Source organism: Rhea pennata, chromosome 5 (genome assembly GCF_028389875.1).
Source record: "Rhea pennata isolate bPtePen1 chromosome 5, bPtePen1.pri, whole genome shotgun sequence".
Taxonomy (NCBI): Eukaryota; Metazoa; Chordata; class Aves; order Rheiformes; family Rheidae; genus Rhea; species Rhea pennata.
In genome coordinates this window covers 20,500,207-20,524,996 of record NC_084667.1, presented here as the reverse complement: position 1 = coordinate 20,524,996, position 24,790 = coordinate 20,500,207, and the positions used below count along the sequence as shown (strand labels likewise).

Below are 24,790 nucleotides of genomic sequence, written 5' to 3'. Positions count from 1 at the left end.
CGGTTTGTTGGTTTCCTCCTTAGAGGGAAGGTATGTTTTTTTCATATTCAAGTTGTCCCGCTGTTGGCTTGCGCGGGCGCGGCGGGCGCGCAGGCGGCGCCATGGCGGAGAGGCGGTGGCGGGCGCGGCGGGCGCGCAGGCGCGGGCGGCGCCATGGCGGAGAGGCGGTGGCGGGCGCGCAGGCGCGGGCGGCGCCATGGCGGGGGGCGGCGCGGCGGGCGCGCAGGCGCGGGCGGCGCCATGGCGGAGAGGCGGCGGCGGGCGCGGGTGCAGGGCGGCTGGGCCGGCGGCGCGGCGGGCCGGCTCCCAGGCAAGGGTGAGGCGGCCGGGCCGGGCCGGGCGGCGGCGGGCGCGGGGCGCGGGGGCGGTTTAACGGCCCTCGTCGCCGGCCGGGAGGCCCCAGGTCCGGGGCGAGCGCAGCTGACGAGAGGAAACTTCCCTGGATGTGAGACAGGGGCGGGGGGGGGGGGGGTCCAGCGTTTCTAGATAACTAAGTTCAAATCTAATTTTGAAGTAAACTTACATGTTTGGTGCAGGTATATGCGTATTTTTTTTTTGGACACAGTGTGTAAGTTAAGCAGTCTGTGTAGACATATTTCTGACATGTAAACGTGCTACCCTTCCTGAATTTAGACTGAGGCAAAGAGAATTTAGCTGAACCAAATGCATTTCTTACTCAAAACACTTGGGTTCCATTTTTCTTTATATTTTTACTATAAAAAATATTACAAAGTAATATTATAAAGTACAGAACATCAGAGTTAGAAGAGCTAGGGTTAACATCGCTGTTTTGCGTGGCACTTAAACTAGAAAAACTCAGAGGCAGAGGATGGCTGCGCGGGGCTCCAAATATGCGCAAAAGATCGGTTTGCTTTGTGCAGATGGACAGAGAACCAGCTTCCAGCTGCCAAGAGGAATGTGTGTGAAAACTCTAACTTCTTAGGAAGTTGAGCGTTCTAGCCTAGCAGAGTTGTTTTGTCCTGGCAAGCATTAGCCCAACTATGCTGGCTCTTGCATGTGACCAGGAACTTTGGTATCATAGGTGGAAACAGTCCATAAAGGATTCTTTTCTCTCTCTCTCTCTCTTTCTTTCTTTCTTTCTTTTTTTTTTTTTTTTTTTAAGAATATTAAAATCTCATTTTAAAACTTCTTCCCGCCTTTTGAGCCACTCAGAATGAAGTTTTCCTTCACATCTACTTTGGCTGGTTTTCTTGAAACATGTTTTTGTGTATGTATGTGTTTTTTTAAAAAAACAAAACAAACAAACCCACCCCCCCCCAAAAAAAAATCACGTGAAGTGTTATGCCTGAGCTACTCTTACATACTTTCTTCTCGGTTTCAAAACTTTGTTTTAATAAACATACTTTGCTTATCTTTTGCTTCCTTAAAAATTCACAGAAGGAAGCAGTTTAGGTGCTTGGGAAAATTTCTAATGGTATGTGATGGATGTTTGTGATAGAACTGGAAGATACTATATTGCAGCCTGACGAAAGCATGGTAAGGAAAGGCCACTGTAGAGACAAAAGTCATGAGGTGTTAAAGAACCTCCTTAACACCAAAGTTGGTCCCTGTTATAGATGAACAAGTTGCATAATCCGCTTCATATACTAGTGAAAATTCAAGCAACATGAATTATTAGGAGGAGCAGGAAATTAGATTAGGTTTTAAACATTAACAAGTTCATACTTGTTGATTTTTGGCACTTGAATAACATGGTGATGCAGAGTTTCATGACTGTTAAAACTGCTAAATATCCTTTGAGTTTGAAGGATATACTGGCAATAGTGCATTGGGCTGCACCTGGAAAAAGGGAGGTAAAAAATGAAGTAAGACTAAGCAGCATTTCTTGGAAAATGGGGTATGTATACATACATGAGGTGCACAAGTCTTGAGTCTTCAGTTTTGCAAGTTTAATGGTACTTTAACTTAATTGTTTTATATTGTAAACACATCTGTTCCTGAGTACTCCTTATATAGAATCATCGTATTCCCTAATGCCATGTTACACACACTTGTTTTTGCACTTTTATTTTTCATGATGAATTTGAACTTTGCCTGTCCCTTCTTCCTTCACCACTTTTGACTTAGTGTAAGCTAATATAAGGCAGTACCTGCCTTCATTGTAAACTTCTCCATTTGGTGGGAATTAATTTAAAAGTACTTCTAATTTTTGTTTGTCTATGAATAAAAAATAAAAAATCTTATTCCAGGTTCTGCATCTTTTTGACTGTTATGTCGCGTAGGTCTGGCTCTTCCCTGAGATTTCAGCCAAGCAGAGGGGAATCCTTTAGAAACAAAGAATGATTACATAAGCTACTCCAAACATAAATACTGGATTTTCCTTGTGGTGATACTCTAACTTGGCTCTTTTTTGTGATCCTGCTGTTATTTCATGTGATTTTTTCCCCCCCATAACTTTAGCACCTACAGCACCTGTGGCTGGGAACCTTGCTCCTGCAGGCATCAGACAAACCTGGATGAGAAAAGATCAGATTCACACTCAAAAGCATTTTATCTTTGAAAAGCCATCAGAGATAAAAACTTAAATAGTTCTTAGTAGAATCTCATCTTTTATTAAACTATGAGTGATAAACTGACAAGTCATCTGGCTTTTAGATTATGATCTAATGCTTAAAACAAATGAAAAACTTGGTTATTCTGAACTTTTGGGGGCTTTAATCCTAGGCAGAACGTAAAGCCATCTTGCATGTATGGCAAACACAGTTGCATTCCCTCTGTTTAGTGTTGAATTTTGAATATTCATTCCATATCTATTCATAATCCTTTTTTTCTTTTTTTTTTTAGGAGAACTAAAAGAAAGTGTTCTGATAAATATTCAGAATGACACAATATCCTAGCCATGATTTGAGCTCTGTTTTTGCCTCATTTGGGAAATCAGTCTTAGTTGTAACCAGAAAAGAGTGTGTCATTTGTTTTTTAGATTTTCCTTGCGGCCTGTCAGCAGATTGAAGCATATTGTATTCTTTGCGACGGGAAGGCAGTTTCTGGCTTTTGGAAAAGTCTTGAACAGCTCTTTCTAAGCCAGAAGTGATGGAGAACCCTGGCATCTAAGCAGTATTATATTCTCATTTTTTTGCGTGCTCATCTCAGCACCTTCTTGCATCTCAGCACTTAACTGCGGTCAGAGGAGTATAAACCTCTGAGACAATCAGAGTGATAATCCAGGCGGACCCAGTGTTTACTTTCTGTTCAGTGAAAAAGATTGAACTATCTTTTACAACACATAGGAACCGCTAGCTATGCAGAGAATTTATAACTGGCAGCTCCTGCTGTCCAGTCTGTCTTACATTTTGCTTGTTGTCCAAGGCTTGATTTCTTTATCCTTCCTTCTATAATTGCTTTAACCTTTTAATTCTGTATGTGAGGACAGACTTTTTGGTTGCAATTGAAAAACAGCAAGTACTGTAATAATCCAAATAATTTAGAAGTGAAAGGGACCCCCTTTTGGGGGCTGTTGATGATTAAATTCTGCCTGGAGTGGTGGTTTTCTGGGTGTTTCTGAGTTGGCTTGTCGCTGCTTCAGAACTATGCATCTGTGTTTCAGATGCACAGAAAGTGCATCTTTTTCACTGACGTTTCAGTGATGGCTGAGATTGAAACGCAAAGCTTGTTCTGCCTGGAGTGGGACAGGGATCAGCTTCTAAGCTGTTCAGCTATCAAGAGTTACTGGAGATAGCAATTACCTCTGGTGAACTTGAGCATGCTGAGTACTTAAACATTTAGTTTTCATCATGTATTGTCTTGTTGCCTTTCAGGTGGAACGCAAAGTTCCTGATGCAGGTGTGATAGAGTGAGTATACTGCTACCTTAACTGTCTGTCTTGTGGTTTTTCAGTTCTCCAGATCAGTAGGAATCTACTTAAAGATTCTACTGCTTCTTCACTGGTAGCTGCCATACCTTTGGGAAGAAATTTCAGTACAAAAAGTGGTCTGGACTTCCAGCCCTTTTATTCTGATCTGATTTTTATAATCAGATAGCCCATGTCTGTCTTACTAGTTTGTACAGCTTGTAGTGTATAAGCAAGGAAGAGAGAACGCTTGAGCGTTCTAGGACAATAGATCTGCAAATATGTCCCCTTTGGTTATATAGAATAGTCTCTGAGTTAACTATACTGGAAGTTACTTATTGTTATCTAGGTATATATCTGGTATGGCAGCTCGAACAGCACTTGCTCTGAAGGATCAGAAGATCACTTACTAGCTGCTAGTCACTGTTGTAGTGAAGTTTCGTATTCATATGCTGTAGCCTTTTGTTGAAGTAAGGATCTTAGATCGCTTGATGTGATATGAGACAAGGTGTGGTGTATGATGAAGTAACTGGAGTTTGGTCATCTCAGAGTTTTCCTACTGAGTGGTTCCTAAGAAGTAACTTAAAGATCTTGAGTGTCACTTGCCTAGTGCTTTTACTTTGGGGGATCTGGAGTTAGTTTTTTGTAGTTGTTTCAGATATGATGTTAGATGTTGGTGCAAGGCAGGCTTAATTCAGATGTGATGTTCAGCTGCTCTGGCACCAGTAGTATGGCAGTGAGCAATTTGTTAAGTAGAACCATTTTTCTGAGAGATGCTTCTGTCCAGATTCATGAAAAAAATATTGCTGGAAATAGGTACAGAATACCACAGAAGCATTTAGCGATTGTAACAAGTATTTTTGTTTTAATTTTCCATTTTGATGTGAGTGATAAAGCTCTGTTCTTTGTTTATTATTTATTGTTAGTAGTAATAATGTAGTATTTAGGTAAATTCAGGATGTTAAAAAGTACTCTGAAAATTCACTAACCTTTCATTTGTTCCACTTACCAATTTAAAAAATGCAGAAGAAGCAAAACCCAGGTGCTATTCTAGTCACCACAATAAGCTATAGGTAATTATGTGGTTTATGCTCTGGGTGCCCATGCAGCATGGCAGAGATCGCAAAAGTTTGTTTATTCATCTCTCTTAAATACAACACAGTGTAAAATACAGTTTGAGATAATGTGTTGAGCTAGAGAACTCTTGGAGGGTGGAACAAAGCTGGAGAATAATAAGTTACTGTACAGTTTTAGGCAGAAAGCAATATAAAGTTTAGAGCTAGCTTAGAAAAATGAGGCAGTAGGTGAAACTGTAAGTAATTCTTCACACTAATGCAACCTGTAACAGAGAGAAGAACTGTTTACTCCTGTATAAGCTACAGTAGTTAAAAAAAATAATTTAAAAAAATGGTTCACATACCTGTAATTTGGTTTGTCTGTGTTGCACAGCCTGATGCAAACTTTGCAGTGTTAGCAGAATGATGGTACCTGTCTCTTGAATAACAGCTGTAGATTTTGCCTCTTTGGTTAGGCTCATGCTGTAGGCATACCTATAAAAGCAAACATAATGTATTGGACAGAGTGCAGTCTCTATAGCTTTTGCTTTTAGTTTACTAATGACGTCTCTCATTTACTTTTCTCTAGAGCCACAAAACTGTTCTGAAGCTTTGATGAAAACAGAGCAAGAGAGTGAGAGGCAGGAAGTACACATGAACTCATTTGCTTTTGTGCCCTCCCTTGCTGCCTTACTCTGACCTCTGTCTCTTCAGAATATTACTGCTTCCCTCTAGTAGAGCAAGGATATGTATTTTTTAAAAAAACAGCTTTCCTTGATGCAGACTTAACATTCAAGCTTAGATGTAAGACCATCTCTTGTTTGTTCATCTGATAGCTATTTCTTTTCTACACCCCTAGCAAACCTGGTGTGTATGAGCTGAGTGTGTTACCAACAGGCATTTCTAGGTAAGTGGATTACACATTTTTTGGAACATGTTGTTTGCTGCTGCAGTGATACTTGGCATTCTGAAATCTAGTGTCCACAGAGTATTTTGACTAGCAGGCATGTGTTATCACTCCCTCATATCTTCTGTTTAAATCTGGAAGTACTTCAAATATCAGGTAGCAGAGACTTGCATAGCTCTGAGCAGCACAGAAGAGGATAACAATGAACCTGCTTAACAGTTAGTGCATGCTACTTCTAGCGTTTTTACCAGGAATAAGGAAAAGAAGCTATGTCCGTTTTGTTTCATACTCCAGGGTAAGTTGCTACTTCAAATTTGGATAGGTACTCCTATGTTAGCAAGTGTGTGATGTCTGTGTTATGTAGTTAAGAACTACCAAAACTTTTAGATGTAAACTGGACTCATGTTAAATTAATTATAATCTAACAGAAGTATTTAACGTTGGACAAATGCATTATCCCCTCTGCTATCCCCAAATGCCAAAATATTGCATCTTCAGGATACTTCAAAACAAAACCTACTAATTTTGCAATTCTTACCAAGTAAAATGTATTTGATTTCACCATGCTGACTTAGCTGCAGTATTGATATTAATCCTTTCTTTCCTAAATTTGGTAGGTTTTATCAATATTGTTTTTTAGAAAAGCCGAAGAAATAATAACTTGTACATTTATTTTAAAGTTTTCATCTTGATTCCTCTTGAAACTGTGAGGAAATCTTAATTTACCAATTTCAAAAGTGAAACTTTTGGCCCGTTAGGAGAAGAAAAATGATAGGCAACCATATCAGTTATTCTGCCTTTCTAGAGTTTGCATTTTCATCTGAATTTTGGAATTGTGTGTGTACAGCATATTGCTAGAATTACACATTACTGGAAAGTTATTAATCATACTTCACATCTCTTTTAACTATTCTTACTTGGATTACTTTGGAGTGGTGAGTACTTATCTCACAAATGTTGAGTACATCTCTCAATCTGCATTCCTACCCTCCAGCCCAATACTGTGGCCAGAATTTTTGGATGCTTATTGCAGTCTAAATAGAAAAAAGATATATAAACAAAATATATAGAAGAACTGAAAAGAACAGAAGTTAAATACTCTAAGGTTCTTGGCTTGGAAAGGAGATGATTGGATGGCAATAGTGTTAAAGGGCTGTTAAAAAAATGAGTGGCATGGAGATGGTGAATATTGGACAATTATTTACTTGTGTGGATTATCATACCATAATTAGGAGCTTGAAAATATTTTTTTAGATGGGAAGTTAAAAACAAATGTAAGGATGCTGGGTTTTTCACAGTCCGTAGCTGGTTGTGGGACTCGTGGATATTGTTGATGTCATATGTTTTTATGGTTCAAGAAACAATTAGACATATTTAGTGAGGGAGAAGACCCATCAAAAGCTGTTAGCATAGTCTCTGCTTCAATAAGTCTTTAATTCTTAAATTACTGGAAGACTATTACTCAAGTATTTATTGTATTGTTGCTGCTTTCTGTTCTTCCCTTAGCATCTACAACTGACTGTGCTCAGAAATAGGTTGTTGGTATCAAATGACTTTTGGCCTGATGCATTACAGTTTTCTTATCTCCTTTGGGAATCCTGGAAATCAGAGTATTTTATAAAAGCCTATATATAAGTGGATATTCCTTCCTTTTTCTTTATCTGTAGCTCTTCTTTCTTAGGATACATTTGATTCCTGGCTTTATTGACTCAGAACAAGCAGACTGGATGTTTGAACAACTCCTTCAAGACATACCCTGGGGTCAGAGAACTCACGTCAGACAGGGTAAGCGTGTGTGGACTAGCTCTTCAGGTTGCTTCTGGGTTATTTCTGTGCCCTGATCTAAGCACTGTCTACCACTGTTTTCCATTTTACATACTGCCACTCTTTCACATATTTCCTTCTGAGTTCTCTCATGCATATTTGCAGAGCACTGCTGCTCATTTTTCAAATTTGTGTCACCATATTTCCATTGCTAATTATATCAGATCTTTCCAAATGTAAGTGAAAATTGCCATGTTTCTTAAAAAAATCTTTGATTACTTCTTCTGTTATCTCTCTAGTTCTTTTTCCCACTGTTTTTTTTTTTGTCTGCTCCATCTCTTCATACTGTTTTCTGGTGATGTTGCAAAAACTGTGTTCTTTGAGGTTCTTGTCACTGGAAATATTTTTTTGCCTCTCTCTTAAAATCGCAGAGGTGCATGTTTATTTACCCCTGTCTTTGCTTTCTAGTTCCACTGCATAGTAACTGAAGAGACTGCTATTCCAGATTTGTTCACTAAGGGGCCACCTGCTCTAGACAAATTGCTCCTTTAGTCAGGAGCAGGTATAAGATAATTTATTGAAGTAGTTACCCATAGAAGTGGAAAAATTTTCAACATCTGTTTTTGCTGGATAGTAGTAAAAGTAATATGTAATACAGAATGTTACCTATCAAACATGAGGAATAGCTACCAAGACAGTCTTTTCAGAAGTTGAAAGTACTTGTGTTTGATTTCTGTAAGATGTGCAACACCACAGAGCATACACATATTTGGCAAAATCTTACTTGTCTGGTCTTGCTGCATTCTGCTTCTGTAATATCCTGTTGATTTTGCAGTCCTTCCCACTTCATCCTTGCTAGTGGATGGAAGTTATGCTAGCTTACTGAACACTGGGCCAGGGGAATATAAAGCAATCCAGAATTATACATGAAATTTCAGTTTCATTTTGCATCTTTAACCTGTCCAGTGCTTGCCCTATTAGCCATAGAGATGAGAAAACTGATGTGGTTCCAAGATTCCTGCAAGGCAATCCTTTGTGTAGAGACTCTAGAGCAGAACACGAGGCCTGCTTTTGAATAATTTCGTTCTTTCACTAGAGTTTTTTTATGCGAGGTTGAAGGCCTCTAAGAGTGCTACTGAGTAGACTGTTCCTTTTTGAATATCTTTGATTAAATTTCTTGGAAGAATTACATCTTTCCCTTTTCAAACCCTTTGATAAGGCAAATGAGAAAGTCTTACTGTTTTTATTTTTAGAGGTATCCTTTGAGGAGCCAAGACTTACCTCCTGGTATGGGGAACTTCCGTACACATACTCCAGGTTGACAATGCAGCCAAACCCAAATGTATGTATGTGTTTACAATTTCCTGTTACTACAGTACACAAAGAAGCCCTTTACAAAGATAGAGAGATAAAAATGGCTTTTTCTATGTAGAATTTCTATCTGAATTTTAGTTTTGATCAGCAACAGATGCCAGTCGAGTGGGATGAATGCTAGTGGAACATGCTTCATTAAATAAATGTTACGAGCATATTTTTTGGGAAGAGCATGATCTAGTGGTTAAAAGGGCAGGGAGTTATCACTGCAGAATTTGGTTGAAAGCTATGCTCTTGGGTCACTGTGTAGTTTTGACTAAACTCTTAATTGTTCTGTGTGACTTATTCTATGCATCTTTATAATGGAGATGGCAGTATACACCTGTATACTGCATTTTTTATTGTAATGATACTATAATATCAATTACTAAAATGTTTCCTTTTCAGAAACGATTGAGGTAATATTGCTTTACTGAGAATTTAGGCATTTTGTTGATTCTGGTGTGAATGTGATGGAATTTGCACACGTGACCTGCCTGTTGAGCAACTCCAGATTGTAGTGTTTAATTTCCCACACTATTCTGGAAGGCTTAGAAACCCTCCTTCGAAGTGACTTGTTGGTGTTTTGTTCACGTTCAGTCAGTCTCTCTGGTTTCCAGCCTGTTGTCCCGTTGGCCTGTCTCTTGGTATTGCTTTGTTTGGAATTTCCATGGCAGTAGACTGCGATGTCCTTAACCATAAATCAGGTGTGGTTAGTAGAGGTTGGATAGCATGGGACAGAAGTGTCCAAGTCTCAGAGCTGCTGCCAAGGAAGTACACCACCTAATAAAGCTCAATTTGGGGGAAATGGTTGTGATGTGATAAGGAGAGTTGTGAAGATTTTATAGTCTCAAAAATACCCTAGGTGGAAGCCTGCAGAATTTTTGGTGGACAAACAAAGCCATTGTTTCTCAGAGGTACCCTAAATTCACAATTGCAATCCAGTTTGTGTAAAGTTCAGAGTTAGCAAATCTTTGGGCCTCTTGTTTTTTCCTTCATCCAAGAGATTCAAGGGCTAAATCTGTCATGCAGGTTGATCTTGTCTTTTATCTCCTCTTTTTTGGGAGAAGGGAACTCGAGCAGAAAGTGAGATGTACAAGGAAGCTCATATAGCTGGAAACTAGCCCTGCCACTGTCCAGAAACTGCCCAAAAATCAATATATGGGATAGATCGCATGCAGACACTGACATTTTACTCTGCTTTGTAGGTGGGAGTTTCTGCAGCCTAGAAGAAACAGTAGATGGCATAAAGAGCATAATCCTTACCTGTAGAATGGGTTTATAGCTTAGAAAAATATGCTAAGGGGAAGCAAGTGTAATTTAATGCACAGCTTGACCAAAGACAGTTACCTGCCCTGAACATTTGATCTGCTGAAGTAATTAGCTTTTTGCCCTCCCCCCATCTTTTTTTTGTTTGCTTGTTTAGTAAGACTGAGTGTGATGGTAGCACTGCTAGGTATAATCTAGTGCTGGTGCTTAAAAGAATTTTGGTATTAGAAAAATGGTTCTTTGTAAGCAGTGACGTGGTTGGTGATGTACTAACATTTTATAATAGAATGACTTCAATTGCTACAGATTTATAACATTAAATAATGATTCACTTGACTGAGGTATAATACAATGTGCACAGGTGCCATAGATTATGGACACAGCAATGTGTTACCAAATGATGAGAGTCAGGTCCTGCATCACTCATTTTATGAATCACTGAAAATTTGAAATGTTGTAGTCAAAACCCAAAGAGGTGCTGAGTTGGGCTGAGCAAGCTATACTAATAGAGCTGGGAACAGAGCCTGTGTTGTGACAGTGTTTGGCCATTGCCTCTCGCTGTGTCAACAACTGCAGGCAATTCAGTGTGTCGCTGAGTCACTGAATCCTACTTTCTGGATGCATTGTGCCCACCAGTGATGGCTACCATAACTCAGATATTAACAGACCCATGTATTAAAGTCCTGTACCTTGTCCAGGATATTAAAAAAAAAAAAAGGCATGCAAAGATGAGGTTGTATAGTATTTGTCCTAGTTCAGAAGTCCCAGTGTTTATCCATGGTCAGTTCAAGCAGATTTTACTCTATTTACTTTATCACCTTTCAATTAATTGGTGTAGCTTGTCATGTTAGTATGAAAGGCAGCCTGGCTTCATGTCTTGGAAGAGGTAATTTAGTATTGAGCCATAGGTAACATGAGCATATTTGGCAGAAAGCCTGTTCCTCAGCTTTGCTAAAAAATATAATCAAAATTGTTTAGAGGCATTTGTTTGGCCTCAGGTTTATTGTGGTGAAAGTGCTGTATGTTTTGTTTCTTATCCATCAGTATTTTTACCCATGTTTCTAATTCCGTGATGTTATCCTCTCTTGGTATGCTTTCATTATATTTATCCTCTTCCTGCTGTGCTGATTACAGTGGCATCCTCTGCTGACTATGCTAAAAGAGCGCATTGAGGAGTTCACTGGCTATACCTTCAACTCTCTGCTCTGCAACCTCTACCGAAACGAGAAGGATAGTGTTGACTGGCACAGTGATGATGAACCATCACTGGGAAAAAATCCTGTCATTGCCTCGCTCAGCTTTGGTGCTACCCGGATCTTTGAGATGAGAAAGAAACCTTCCCCTGTGAGTTTTCCTATCACAGCGAAAGAACCCCATAATCACTAACGTGTAATATTTTTCCTGTATTTAGAGAACTTAGTACTTAATTAGAAGTATTTAAATAATGTCAGTGATTACTGAAAACATACTATAAGTTCTGTGAACTAAGCCTAGGAAGCAAGTTACCTGTTTTACAGAATGTGAAATCTTCAGATTTGGAATGAAGCAGCTATATAATGTGCAGCAGTTGCTGCAGTGAAATTACAATCTGGGAATTCTTCTGCCAGAATAAGGGCCTTTCCAGTTAGTTAAAGAGAAATTAGTGATATTCGTGGTGAGTATTTCAAAGGACCCTGAACAGAATTAGGAGGGGTTTTTCACTGTGTAAGTGAACACAGAGTTGAAATCTTCTTAAGCTCAATCATTGCGTTGTGTATGTGAGATGAAGAGTTGTTCTGAGTGTTTCTGTATGTTAGGATCTTTGTAGCACTGTTTGCATTCTGGCTTGTGTGTGTTAGGGTTGAGAGACAGTGAACAGAGGGAAGGAGGAGCTGATTTCTTTCCCTAAAATGTCAAGCTGTTGCATTGTACTTCACAGACTAAATGGAGATCACAACTTTGATAGGGAATATCCTTTCAGGAATGAGTTGGTTATTCAGTAGAGAATATTCTTGATAGATAAAGGCTGTTTTAGGGAATGCTATGTTATAAGCCAGTTTAACACTTCAATTTTGCAACTAACGACTATCCAATCAGGGCATTCTGCTTTGGATGTCTTTTCTACCTGTGTTCTGTTATGTGGTGGTATTGTTACTATGAGCTTCAGTGGTGAGATTTTTTTTTTTTTAATAAATGCATGTATATATGTGTAGTCTGAAAAGCTGGAGAAGTTTGCTTATGCTGCTGTTTACTTTGAAGAAACTGATGCAGAAAACAAGCGTGTAGATTATCCACCTATTAGAAAAATGCCTGTGCCCTGAGGTAATGAAATTTGCCCATCAAGAATGACCTTGGGTCATTTAGTTGTGAACAGCAAAGGTCACAACTTGAATCAAAAAGCCAAATAATTCATATATATTTTTTTTTAACCAGTTCTTACTTTCTTAGTTTGTAAACTCTTTGTTGCCTAAGGTGAGTTTTATCCTGTGGTCCCTGAACACACAAGATCATGTAACAAGTGTTTTATGTCAGTGGGCATAGCATGAGTAAGTATCCTTGATGTTGTAATGATAACTAAATGTCAGCGGGAAAGTTAATTCCTGTGGGAAGCTGTCAGTGGTACTTGGATTCATTTCTAGAAGTGCATGTATTCCCTCTGGATAGGTTTGTTCTGTTTTCTATTTCCTGAAAATAAATTGAACCCCACTATAAGCAAAGGAGACTATGCCTTTAGTAATTGGCCATATTTCTTGACCTGTACTCCATGATTTCTTCCTTTTTCTTCTTGAGGTGGATAATTTTCTACAAAAGTACCCCTCAAGCTGTCTTCAGTATATCTTACTTAGTATTTCTGACCAGCTCAGTCTTGTTAAACATGAAGTATGTTCCTTTTGCAAGTGTGGCATACCTATACCTAAGGTATGATCACCATGTGCAGAGTGATCTTTGAACAACTTGCTGTTAACTGTATCGTGTGCATGAAGGGAACTTGTACTTAATTATATAGCACACGTTAGATATTCTTTGCACATTCCAAAAGCCTACAATTTTCCTGAGAGCAACCTATGATACTGGGAGCTCCGCCAAGTGGGAGTTACAAGAGTTTCTGGTAGAAATTACAACCTTTCAAGCTGCACCACCAAATAAGTAATTTTCATACTCTATTGCAATATATGCAACATTCTCTCTTTCTTTAAAACAAAGTAAGATTGATAGATATTTGAAGTTACAGGAGTAGGAATGTAGTTTAGGGAGGGGGATTCAGATTAACAGTCATCATAGGCATTTGGTTGTTCTGGTGTATAATCTGCCAGTTTTAGTGCAGGTTTTCCAGAATTAGTCTTCACTGAAGATGGAGGAGAGAGTAAATCATTTTTTTTCTGTCAAAATCTAGCTTCTCTGAGGGCCAAAATTCTAATAATTTAGTTTGAGAGTTTTGAAGGCCTTTATGTATCTATAACTGTTCTTATAACTTTTTTTAAGTATTTTGAGATGAAAGGTGCCATGAAACTACAAGGTGATAAATACTGTAGTAGAGGCTCATCATGGATGAACGGTAGAGGGCAAAAAAAAATTAAGCAACTGTCGGTGTGTGATCAAGTTCTGTGTACAAAGCAGCATGTACAATTAGTCAGATAACGTCCTGTAGAGCTATTGAGGAATACCAGACTGATGTTTTAGAGACCGCAGTTTGTATTAGTAAACATGCAGATATTTAACATACTATGTCTTAAAATGTGCATCAACTTATAATGGATTAAATGCCTATTTTTCTGAGAAAACTGCAAGGAAGACCAGTGCAGACTATTTTGGGGAGCATGTGTGTGAGGTTTCAGTATTTGGCTGGTAGGAATTTGACTCCTGTATGGGCCACTCTGTCACAAAAAGAAGTCTTCTATTTCTTTCCTTGTAAATTGTTTCAGAGTAAGAGAGAGTAAACATTCAGTCCTCTGTTGGATTTCTTTTTGGTGATAACTGTACTGTAACTGTGCATTATGTACTAGATGTACAGCTTCTCATGGGTATTAACATGATGCTAGAAACTTTAGCTTTACTCACTGACAGCTTTTTTCAACATCATTTCTTCTAAATACTGCCTTTTCAGTTTGCACTGAGACTAGGAGGTGGCTGCTTTGTCTTGGAGCTGTGATCCGCACACAGCTCACACACGATCATTGGTTTAGACAACAAGTCCTCTCATAGTTTCCAACAGTATACCTGTCACCTCTCTATTGCCGTGGCCTCTTCCTGTTTTCCACAAGGCCCCTGTTTTACTCTCAGATGGCTTAACTGCTCCACTCGAGGGAAGCTGATTTCACTGTGTTAGGTGAGTCTTTCTGACAGAATCTTACTACCTTTTTTACTTCTGCTTATCACTGTTTAACTCAAGGAGATACTGCCAACTTCTCTGATTAGGTCCTTCAGGAAACTGAGTGTCAAATCCTAGTTAAAGGGCAAGGGGCTATATCTAATGTCTCAGCAAGCTCCTGTGTCCTGCTTGGAGCTGTCTTGTAGCAGAGATCTGTGTGCCATAAGGATTGATTTGGTGCAATTGCCCAGCTAACTGCAGTGTGAACTGTGAATGGAGTTAAAGACAGTTGTCAGGTTGCTGTTCTTCCATCAGTAACCAAGGAAACTGATGGATACTGGGGGGGAGGAGGGTTTCATGCGTACTTTAGATAATAGCAGGATGTTCGTGGTGTTCTCAGAATCAGCCTTCGGATGGGTTTTTCCTTTATATGAAACACTAAAACAAGGTCCTTCTGTCCTTGGGTCGCTGTTCTCACAGAAGTTAAAGATCTCCTAGTACTTTTGAACAAGAGTAGGAAAATAACCTGTGGTGTCCTAACAGGCATAATTCAAGAAGAAAATGGAGATACATGGAGCACAGTAGAAATTGAGTTAGGATCAGAACAAGGAGGACTGAACTTCTTAGAATGGTGTAAAGAAAACTTGAGGCAGAATCGGCTGCAAAGGAGGAGGCTTTGTCCATCAATATTGGCAGGACTTGAGCAGATAGAGCAAACTAGAGAGGAAGGTGCAAGTGCAAGTCCAGGCTGAAGCTGGACTACTGACTTTAGCTTTAGCAAATGATTTCTCACTATTTACATCTATAACTGCATTGTTATTTATATATTCTTATACTGTATGTTTTCATTTACTTTTCTTTATAAGATGTTTCCACACTGTCTAGGGCCCATTTCCTACTATTATCTCAATAAACTTGTCTGAAACTTAGAAAATTAAATAACTGATACAGGTTGGAGAGGTATATTGCACTACAGCAACTATTTGATGAGGACGTGATGTGAATATTTTACAAGACTTTTGGGAAGAGATTTTAATTCCCTTAGATGACTTCAGTGGTCTAAGTGATCAAAGCAACTGAGGCCATGTTTACCACCAATAAATTATTCTTATGGGTGTGAGTAAAATCTATTAGTTCTTTCCTCTTTCTTACCTTTTTGATTCTTTAATACTTTTTTAAGAAAATAGTTGACGAAGTCCAGGAATATTTTAAAATAGTATATTCAGTGCTTTCTATCAACTGAAGCTGAGTTTTCCTGACTTGTTAGCCATAGTTACTTGTATAAGAATTAAAAAAAAGGCTTTAACCATTTTATTTGGACAGTATATAATTTGGATTGTATTAAATGTGCAACTCAAAATTGTTAGAACAGTAAAATTCTAATATACCAAGCAGCAGTCCAGTTGCCTTACTAGACCTATATTTTGGAAGCAGCTGGGTTTGTAATATGTATATAGAGTTACCAAGTGACAATATAAAAGTTACCTCATGCAATTCATTTAAAGTTTATTATTATTTATTATTTAGTAAAATCTTTGTTCTGAATAACCAATGGATATGAAAATCTCCTTTATTTTTTTTCTGAGTTAAACTGAGTTCAGAGATGTCCGATTTAAAGTGGGTGGAAACTGCTGTTTTTACATACTGTGTTTTTGAAACTAAAAGGAGGATTTCTCCTAAGTCATTTATCTCAGAAGATTCATTTCGATCAAGATGAGCAAGAGACAGAGTTCACTGTTCTCTGGCTGCAGGATGACATTATGTAATCCTGTGAAATCAAAAACAACCACGCAATGGTATTTCTCTGTTCTTCGTCAGAAGTCAAGTTTATGATACTATTTTTGAAATTTTCTACTAGTTTTCTATGAAGTTTAAGAAAACATTTTTGGCATTACTTGTAATAGAGCAAGATGAGTGGCTAAGAATTGAAATGTTTTGCAGATGGGCATTAGACATGATCCTGAGTCCTTTCAGCACTCGCTGATTTCAAAGGTTTAGTGAGTTTAACTGCTGGAACAGCCTCAGGCCTTTGGGTATCACCAAGGGATGCACAAATCTGGTATTGCCAGCCAGTGCTGCCAGTTGCACTAGCGGTATATTGAATAGCCTCATTCCGTCAGTCTGTGACGAATATCTAGTCCTGCACATGAACAGAAAGTGGCAAAGGTGCTAAGTCAATTACATCAAGTAATGCTTTTTAGTATTGGGAATTGATTTGACTCCAACCAAACTCACTTACATTTTAGGGGATTTGCACAGTATTCTTTCTACCTGTTTCTGTCTTTGATTTTTCCTCTTTGCACTGCACTAAAGATTGTTCTTTCCCAAATCTTTTTTTTCTTTAAGCCCAAGACATCATTTTCCCGGTAGTTGAGACTCATTTTGAGCATTCTGTGTAGCTGTACAGCAGTTCATGTCTTTCAAGAAAAAAGAGTCCGTGCCTTTAAAAAGACAAATGTGTATCAACTTGGACCATTACAGAAATAAGGTTTAAGGAAGCTAGTTAAGACTTTGAAAATGTGAGTTTTTCTAAAAGCTGCAAAATGTGTTGGGTCAGTGCTGTTAGGTATTCTTAATGGCTGGCAAAACACTACGTCTGCCTTTTATGACTACTTATATTTTCTTCTGACTGTCCTGTCTGTGAAGCCTCTGTTCAGCACCAGTCTGTAAAATTTGTGGTCTTTTACAGGGACATTGTCATGGTTTAGCATGGTTCAGAAACCTAAGACCTGACATAATTATGTTTCTCTTACCTATTTTTTATACCTTTATTTCTGGCTTTTTTTTTTCATGAAAAATAACTGATTTGATGATCTCTTTAGAAAAAAAAGCCAATATCTCTGCTTCTAGAGGTGCTGTTACAATAACAAAATTTTCATTCAAGCTATCTGTTCACTGCATGTAATATACTCTGAACAAAGTTAACCCTGTACTTGTACAGCTCAGTTCCTGAGAATGAGTGCTTGTCATACTCCTTTTCACTGGAGGACATCTATTGGGCAGTTTGGAATTTCAGGCTATATGTGGCTTTCTATAAATTAAAAATAAAAGATTGCTGGGGTCCCATCCTTTTAAAGACTAATTAAAAATATTTTTCCTAAATCTCTTCCCCCAATTCTTTCTCCTCTCCCCCTTCAATATTTTATAGCTGATTTTTCTACTTGAAACTTCCTGTAGTTCCTCATTTCAGAGTTGTGTTTTCCACTCTTATTAGATAGTTAAAAAAAAAAAGTTAATATGCTGACTTTTTTTTTTTTTTTTTTTTTTTTTTTTAAGAGAGAGGGATAAGTAGAGCCTGATTTGAGCCTGATTTGCTACCTGTTTAATTGTATGGTTAATTATCATTTGTTCTCAGATTTAAAAGAAAAATAGCTGTAGAAGGCTAAAATCAGAAAATATTAAAGGAGAATATACAGCATTAATACCTGTCCATGAAGCTTTTTCATGAGGAGATTTCTTTTCTGACTGACAGAGAACTGTGTTAGCATAATAGATTTCCCCAGCTAGTTGATTCCAGCAATGTGTATGTCTGATTTAAAATTGGAAGGGATACTGTAGAGAAACAGAGAGTTACCATTTCCTCGTGTGGCATGTGTGAAATCAATACTGGATGTTACTACATCCAGTCATGCTACTTTTGCTCAACAATGCCAAAGCTAAGAGAACTGGCTTTACAAGTTACTATAGGAAAAGGAGATATTCTGTTCAGAGTCTTTATTTATCCAGCAGAAAATACTATAACAAAATGTAATGTCTGGAACCCGAAACAGGACAAATTCAGAATAGAAAGATGCATATTTTTGATGAGGTGGTTAACCATTGGAATAATTGTTATTATTGCAGAGTATCTCCACACAGAACTCTTCAGGTCAAGAGTGACTATGTTGCTGAAAGATTTGCTCTCTCAGTCCAGAGTTTTGTACTAGATACAGGAACCAGTTGTTGAATTTTGTCTGTGTTGTATAGTCAGTGCAGTGCAATGGCTTCTTTCATCCTTTAAATGCTCAACTCCTGAAATCTGTATGAAATATGGTTGCAGAGAGATTTAGTTAGACTTTCTTGTCTAACTGGTTTCTTTCTCTCCCCTCCCAGTATTTTAAGCTCTGCCTCAGAGAACTGATGTTCAACCAAATGCAGTTGTCCACTTCTGCTTCTGATGTTTCTTTTTAGGAAGAGAATGGAGACTATACTTACGTAGAAAGACTACGAATCCCGCTTGATCATGGGACTCTACTGGTGATGGAAGGAGCTACCCAGGAAGACTGGCAGGTAAGAATTCCTTGGCACTGTTCTTGTGCTTTACTTGCACTATAATTTTCTACATATGCTCAAGGCACTCCCATAGAGACATGGGACATTCTGCTTGCAGTTACACAGTATTTCACGACACATTGATACTGCTATTCACCTCTAATTTCAAAGCACCTACAAAAACAATAGATTTTCATTCCAGCACTAATTGATATGATAGGAATCAGCTCACATGCAGATGTTCCAGCTTTAAGGTCAGCGATGAAGGTTTTAGCCTGCAGCTGGAAGAGCAAAAGCAATTTAGGAACTGGAAACATTAAAAATTGCAACTTTATTTAACAGCCCTACAGTATTCTACAAAGACCTTTTGTCTTCAGTGGCTCTGAGCAGTTGGAACATGTGTTTTTTCCTTTACCTTAATGTTTAGAAAAGTTGGTAAAAGTCCTATCACAGGAAATGAAGTTACAAGGGTTTTTTTTTGTTATGTGATTTACCTGTATTTTAACACAAGCTTATGTTTTTATTTTTTTCATACTGTCACTTACAGCATCGGGTTCCTAAGGAATATCATTCCAGGGATGCACGAATAAACCTGACATTTAGGATCATTTATCCAGAATCTGAGGGAACTTGAAATTGAAGAGGCACTTCTTCATGCATTATTGACTATAAACCCACAACTGAACCAGAGCCTCAGACTTGCTACAAATTTAAAGGAAGCTTTACAGAAACAGAGTTCTGTCAAATGGAGATGGAGAAGAGAATGGATGTCATGAAGCTTGCTGTGTCATATGGACAGTGCTGTTTTGTCTTCAGGAATGATGTAGTAGTAGATGACATTAAATCACAGACTTTTATTTTGAGAATGAGTAATGGTCAATCTTACAAGAACACAAAACACCTAAAATTAAAGATCTGAGTGATACCGATTGGAGCAGAAAGATTCAGTGAGCATTTATTTTTACACCTTTTTGTTTTTTTCCCTTTCTCCCCTAATAGTGATTTATTTTCATAGTAAAGACAAGACAGGATTCTTTTATGTAAAGCCAGCTGCATGTGTGCCATGTATACAGAAGTGAGAAAGCTGCACTTCATGATGATCTCTAAGTGTTAACAGCTTTACTGAGAACTAGTGCCTTGCAAAGACTTTTTCAGCAAAGAATCAGTTTTATTATTCACATAATTACTTGAATTAACTAGTGCCTAGCAGAACAGAGAATCAAGGCTTCCCTCTGCTATATATTCTGCAGTCAGACTTTGTCCTAACTATTTATCTGTGCAGACAGGACAGACAAGGACAAGGAACAGAAACTCCTTAGACAAGTCTTATCAGTCAGGTCCAGGTTGCCCATTGCTTGAATATTAACAGTCTTCCATCCCTGCTGGCTTAAAACTATCATAGACAGGAAAATAGAGACAAAGCATACTGCTCTCAGAATTTGTTAATAGTTTCTTTGTTTCTCTGTGTGTGTTTATTTTTTAGCACAATTAAGCTGTGGCTTCTAGTGATATCAGATAGATCAGGAAATGAAAATCAGGCTTGTGCTGCCAAACTGGAAACCTGGAAGAATTGTCTGGAAGATTTGAGCCTGAATTAGTATCACACTGCAAGTGCCAGTCTGGTGCTACTGCCAAAACATTACCCCTAGGTCAATTCATACAGTGCTAAAGGATGTTACTGTGAAGGATATCTTTTAAACTTTGCTTATATAGAGAAGCAATCAACAGCTGAGATGCAATTCTAGGTTGCCCTGCTGGAATTCAAGTTTGCCTGACGTAGCTATGTCCTACCTGTTGTTGAAGCAGTGAGCTGGTGACTGCTATTTCTTTGTAAAATCAGATAAGATATCTATATGGTTAAGTTCTCACTACAGTTAAGACGTCCTTTAAATTGGACCAAAACATAAGTTTGATATGTTTTCCCTTTCTGCCTAAAGTAGGACCTGAAAACACATAAATACTCTGCCTTGTAACACATCAACATTGAAGTGTTACAAGGTAACACATTGATATGATGCAGGGTAATGTCCCTTTTTAATGTATGAATAAGCTAGCTTAGAAAAAGTTTAACTTAAACAGTATTTGCTGTAATAGTTCCTTGATGAGGACAGTCAAGTTGTTAATATTCTACTATACCTATGTTTTAGTATTATTGGTGACCTAAAGAAAAGACCGTTGGGTCGTTTTAATCCTTGTACACTAAAATTGGGCAGAATCATTTCCTTTGTGTGTCAAACAAATCTAATAGCTTGTCTACTTGAAGTACCATTCAACCTTCGAATAGCTTCTTCTTGTACAGTGAATGAATATTGTTGGGAAACTTACTTCATTATGTAATAATGTCTTTGCTTTAAACCCTGTGCTTATAGAAATACCTTTTTAGAATATGTTTCCATAATGCACTGTGCTTGAAGCTAAGATCAGGGCCCTGTGATGCACCTCCTGAGAGTTAGTGTTGAAGTAGGCAGGCATTTACTCTCTTTAGGTAACTGATGCTTTGTGCAGGTCCCTGTGTATGTGTCTCAAGTATGGCAGTCCGTACCAAGGGTGTTTTTCCTTAGCAAGGGGTAGTGCTGACCTCCATGTTCTAACAAGGCAACACTTTAGCTTTGGTCAGTTCATACAAGCTATATGTAGCATATTTAAGAAGTCCCCTATGCTGCTGCAGCCTGTGAGGAGAGGGAACAAGAGAGGCTTTGATATGCTCTGCTAAGAGCAGTCATGCTGCAACAAGGAATAGGAGATGGAGGCTCGTGGGAACCTTTTAAACCCCCAAACCTCCAGCTATGGAAATTGTAACCAAATTGAATTCCATGAAGGTATGACACACAACTGAGGGTAGGAGACTGGTCCTGTTAAAGAAAACCATTTTTTCAGTCTTTCAGTTTGAATTTGTAGTGTTAGCAAACCGAGTTTTAGTTCCTACTTTGCTTCCTTTGAATGGGAAGGAGAGGAAGGTTCCCCCCGCAACAGCAGCAGGTAAATAGAAGAAATGTTGTATATCACAGAGCTCTCCTGGAGTAACATCCCTTTGGTGCTGGTGTCCCAGTGCCGCTGTCGCTCCTGCTGGTTGCGCTGCTCTTGTATCACCCACTGACAGGCAGCAGGGAGAAGGCACGTGGTGTCGTCGTCCTCCTGTCCCCAGTGCCTGCCTATGTGGGGAACAGCTGGCACAGAGGTCAAGTTTCTTTATGCCAGCAGGGAACTTGCCAACCCTTCCTTCCTCTCCCCACCTCCTCCCAAATAAGTCACCCAGCCAGGTGGTGGCAGACCCCCACCTCCTGCCCTGCCGGAAGGGCAGGAAATGGCTGGGGGCAGCAGAGATTCCAGCCCACATCTGCTTCGGAGATCTTGCTGCAAGGACATATTTCTCATAAACATAACTTGGTTCCTCGCTCGTGCAAGTATGCTCACGGTTCCCAAAACGGATTTCTCTAATAGTAAGGTTTAGGAAGTCCTAATTCCTGTGTTGTTTTCATGATAACTAAAGACTTGATTTTTCACTAGATGACCAGCCAATGTGAAAATTTCAAGTACTATGTTTCAGCAGGTTCAGTAGTTGTTGGAGTCAAGTGCATAGTTTAACGTGTATTTAGAATGAGAAATACACAGCTCTGTTCTAATGTTTAAGTCAAAAATAACTGGAGGAACTTTCTGCCATAATTTTACAGCTTTGAACACTAAAAATCTCTCTTAAAAAAAAAAGAAGGAAGGAAAAAAAGAAAATCACCTTAAAGGCTTTTTTCTAGTTAGGAGGCTGGCTTCTTCCCCAGGATTAATTCGACAGTAGAGTAGTCTCAACCAAAAGCTTATTGAAAATGTCTAAACTGAGAATTTATACTATTAATTTAAAGTAAATATGTTATAGAGGTGTTTTGTTTATTTGAAAACAAATGTGTACGCATATGCAGAGGATTCAGAGGGGTTTTGTTTGAGTGTTTTGTTTTTGCTGTATCACCAGTCTTGGGCACATACGAGCAACTGGAACAACTATTAGAGCTTCTTAGCCTACAGAGCACCTTTAAGTTTAATTTCTCATATTCCCTTATTTTTTTGCTGTCTCCTCCAAATTGCTTCTTGTAGCCTTTTTCCTTTCCCCCTCTCACTGTTATTTGTTCATATTTGTCTGTAGTTTTCTCTTGTGTGCTTCTTGCTGCAGGTGTGACAGTGCTGTTTATGTAGAAGCAGCAAACTGTGCTTTTACTTTTTCTCCCTTATTCCTTCACACTGAAATGTTGTTTTTCAGCAGAGTATTTCTGTCTTCTAGAAAAAGCTGAAAAATTGCATTCTTCAAAACTTGTTTGTGTTTTTTAGGAAGCTTGAGTCTACCAGCTTCCCCCAGTTAAAATTCCCTTTGCCTTTTGGCAAGCCGCCACAACCTTTTCCAAAACGTAATGCCCTCAGGCTTTCGGTGATAAGGAGCAGAGGAGGAATCTGTAAGGATGGATTGTGGCCTGTCACCCACAGAGAACACGCAGATTGGAGCAGTTGTGGAAGGGACAATGACTGGCATGTGCAGTCATACCATCAATAATATAACCATTCACTTATTTAATGCTTAAATAACATTATTAATGAACTGTATTAGTATCAGGAATCCTGTCTCCACACTACCGGCAATAATCATTTAATCATGGAATACTTGAATATTTAAGCACAAACTCTTAAAGATGTTGGATTATATTTGATTAAATACTTCAGTACTAGACCACAGCAGGAGGATCTAAGCACTTTCCATTTAAAATGAATAGCAAAGTTTAATCATTTCTCTGTTGTATCTCTTTCAGAACAAATACTGCTTTAGGGTTTTCTCTTTGGATTATTTTTAAAGCCATAGATAAGTTTTCCTTGTGTGTGAGATTAGTTCTTGCTATATATTTTCCTCCTGTCGTGACTGATGGATTTAGTGTAGCTGCCTAAAGTTCGCATCTGACAATAGTAATTTAGAAAGAGATGGGATGCCAGGAAGGGGTTAAAAATCAGAATTTTCATACCATAATATTGTCAGAGTACTGAGATTTTTCTTCTGGGGTTTAGGATAGAAGACATAGGTGCTGTGAATCCGTAATACCTCCTTGTCAAGTGCTAGTACTGCTGACTTAGCTAAAAAGCATTTAACACCCACTTTGCCTTTTCTGATTGTAAATGTTTCCAGCCTGGATATGAAATCTGCCTCACTTTGTTTTGTTTTTAAAGCACTTCTTTTAAATGCTTGAGGTTTCCATAGCAGCCTATGCCATTTGTATAAATTGGAATTCACTGGCTTGTCCTCCCTACACCTAACTTCTGCGGAGATCTTGCAGGTATCATCTCATTTTTTGGCATGCCTGGGAGTTACTTGTAAGTATTATATATAGTATTATATATATAATATTATATATAATACCACTATTATATATAGTGGCTCAGCAGCAGATCACTATAAAAATGTTGGGCCTTCCCAAAGGGCCATTCACTCAGCAAGATGACAGATGTGTTTTCTTGCTTGGTGACCTGTATGATTTACCTCACTATTTTTTCCTGTGTAACGTTCAGTGCAACTTTGGGTAGTTGTTGCAAGCACTGTTTAGAGTTGGGTCGGATAGCAGGTCTTTGGCCACTCACACTATGAAGATATGTCTCAGGATAGCTAGAAGGCCTTGCTTTAAATGAAGGAAATGGGGATTATACTGAAGAATTTTAATCGGGCTAAGAATCAAGGAGATCTCTTGCACAGTCCCTGTCACTTGATCTAGGTTCTCCATCACAAAAAGCACAGAAGGTTTTGGTGGCTGAGCAAGACTAGCATCTGTGTTGAAGTCCCCAGGGCTTGTCCGGGTGGACTGTATTCACTTGATCTTTTCAGCTGAAAAGATTTCTGCCTGTAGCTGCTATGCGCAACTGCTTTGCCGTTTTCACAAGGATGTTCTGTCTCCTCAGTCCCGTAGTGAAGATGCAGTATGAACCCACAATGAAGAGCAGATTGACCGTAGAGCTACAAGTGACCTCCGGCAGCCCTCTGTCCCTGGACGTGTTTCCAGCCGTTCCCCTGCTCCAAGGTAGGCTGTCCTGCGAACCTGCAGAGCAGAGACTGACCCAAGGAGTTAAGCTGGCTG

General features: G+C 38.8%; 1 protein-coding gene across 2 annotated transcripts; it reads left to right on the top strand.

The window, feature by feature from the left end:
• Positions 1-238: 238 nt before the first annotated feature.
• Positions 239-19,624, top strand: ALKBH3 (alkB homolog 3, alpha-ketoglutarate dependent dioxygenase). 2 transcript variants are annotated; one of them, XM_062576597.1, is made up of 9 exons: positions 239-316; positions 2,422-2,534; positions 3,777-3,811; positions 5,723-5,770; positions 7,452-7,555; positions 8,788-8,876; positions 11,291-11,500; positions 18,615-18,713; positions 19,243-19,624. In XM_062576597.1, the coding sequence occupies exons 1-9, from the start codon at positions 241-243 to the stop codon at positions 19,327-19,329; spliced, it is 861 nt and encodes a 286-aa protein (XP_062432581.1). In that variant the 5' UTR covers positions 239-240; the 3' UTR covers positions 19,330-19,624. The 2 variants fall into 2 exon arrangements, with proteins under 2 accessions (XP_062432581.1, XP_062432584.1); XM_062576600.1 differs by lacking the exon at positions 19,243-19,624 and having other exon boundaries at positions 18,537-18,621.
• The last annotated feature ends 5,166 nt before the right edge of the window (positions 19,625-24,790 follow it).

Bases quoted from the DNA above. Each gene is read 5' to 3' on its own strand.
- ALKBH3 (XM_062576597.1), top strand. From the start codon at position 241: ATGGCGGAGAGGCGGCGGCGGGCGCGGGTGCAGGGCGGCTGGGCCGGC. The intron at 11,501-18,614 runs GTGAGTTTTCCT...GTTTCTTTTTAG, and splicing joins TGAGAAAGAAACCTTCCCCT to GAAGAGAATGGAGACTATAC. The intron at 18,714-19,242 runs GTAAGAATTCCT...TGTCACTTACAG, and splicing joins CTACCCAGGAAGACTGGCAG to CATCGGGTTCCTAAGGAATA.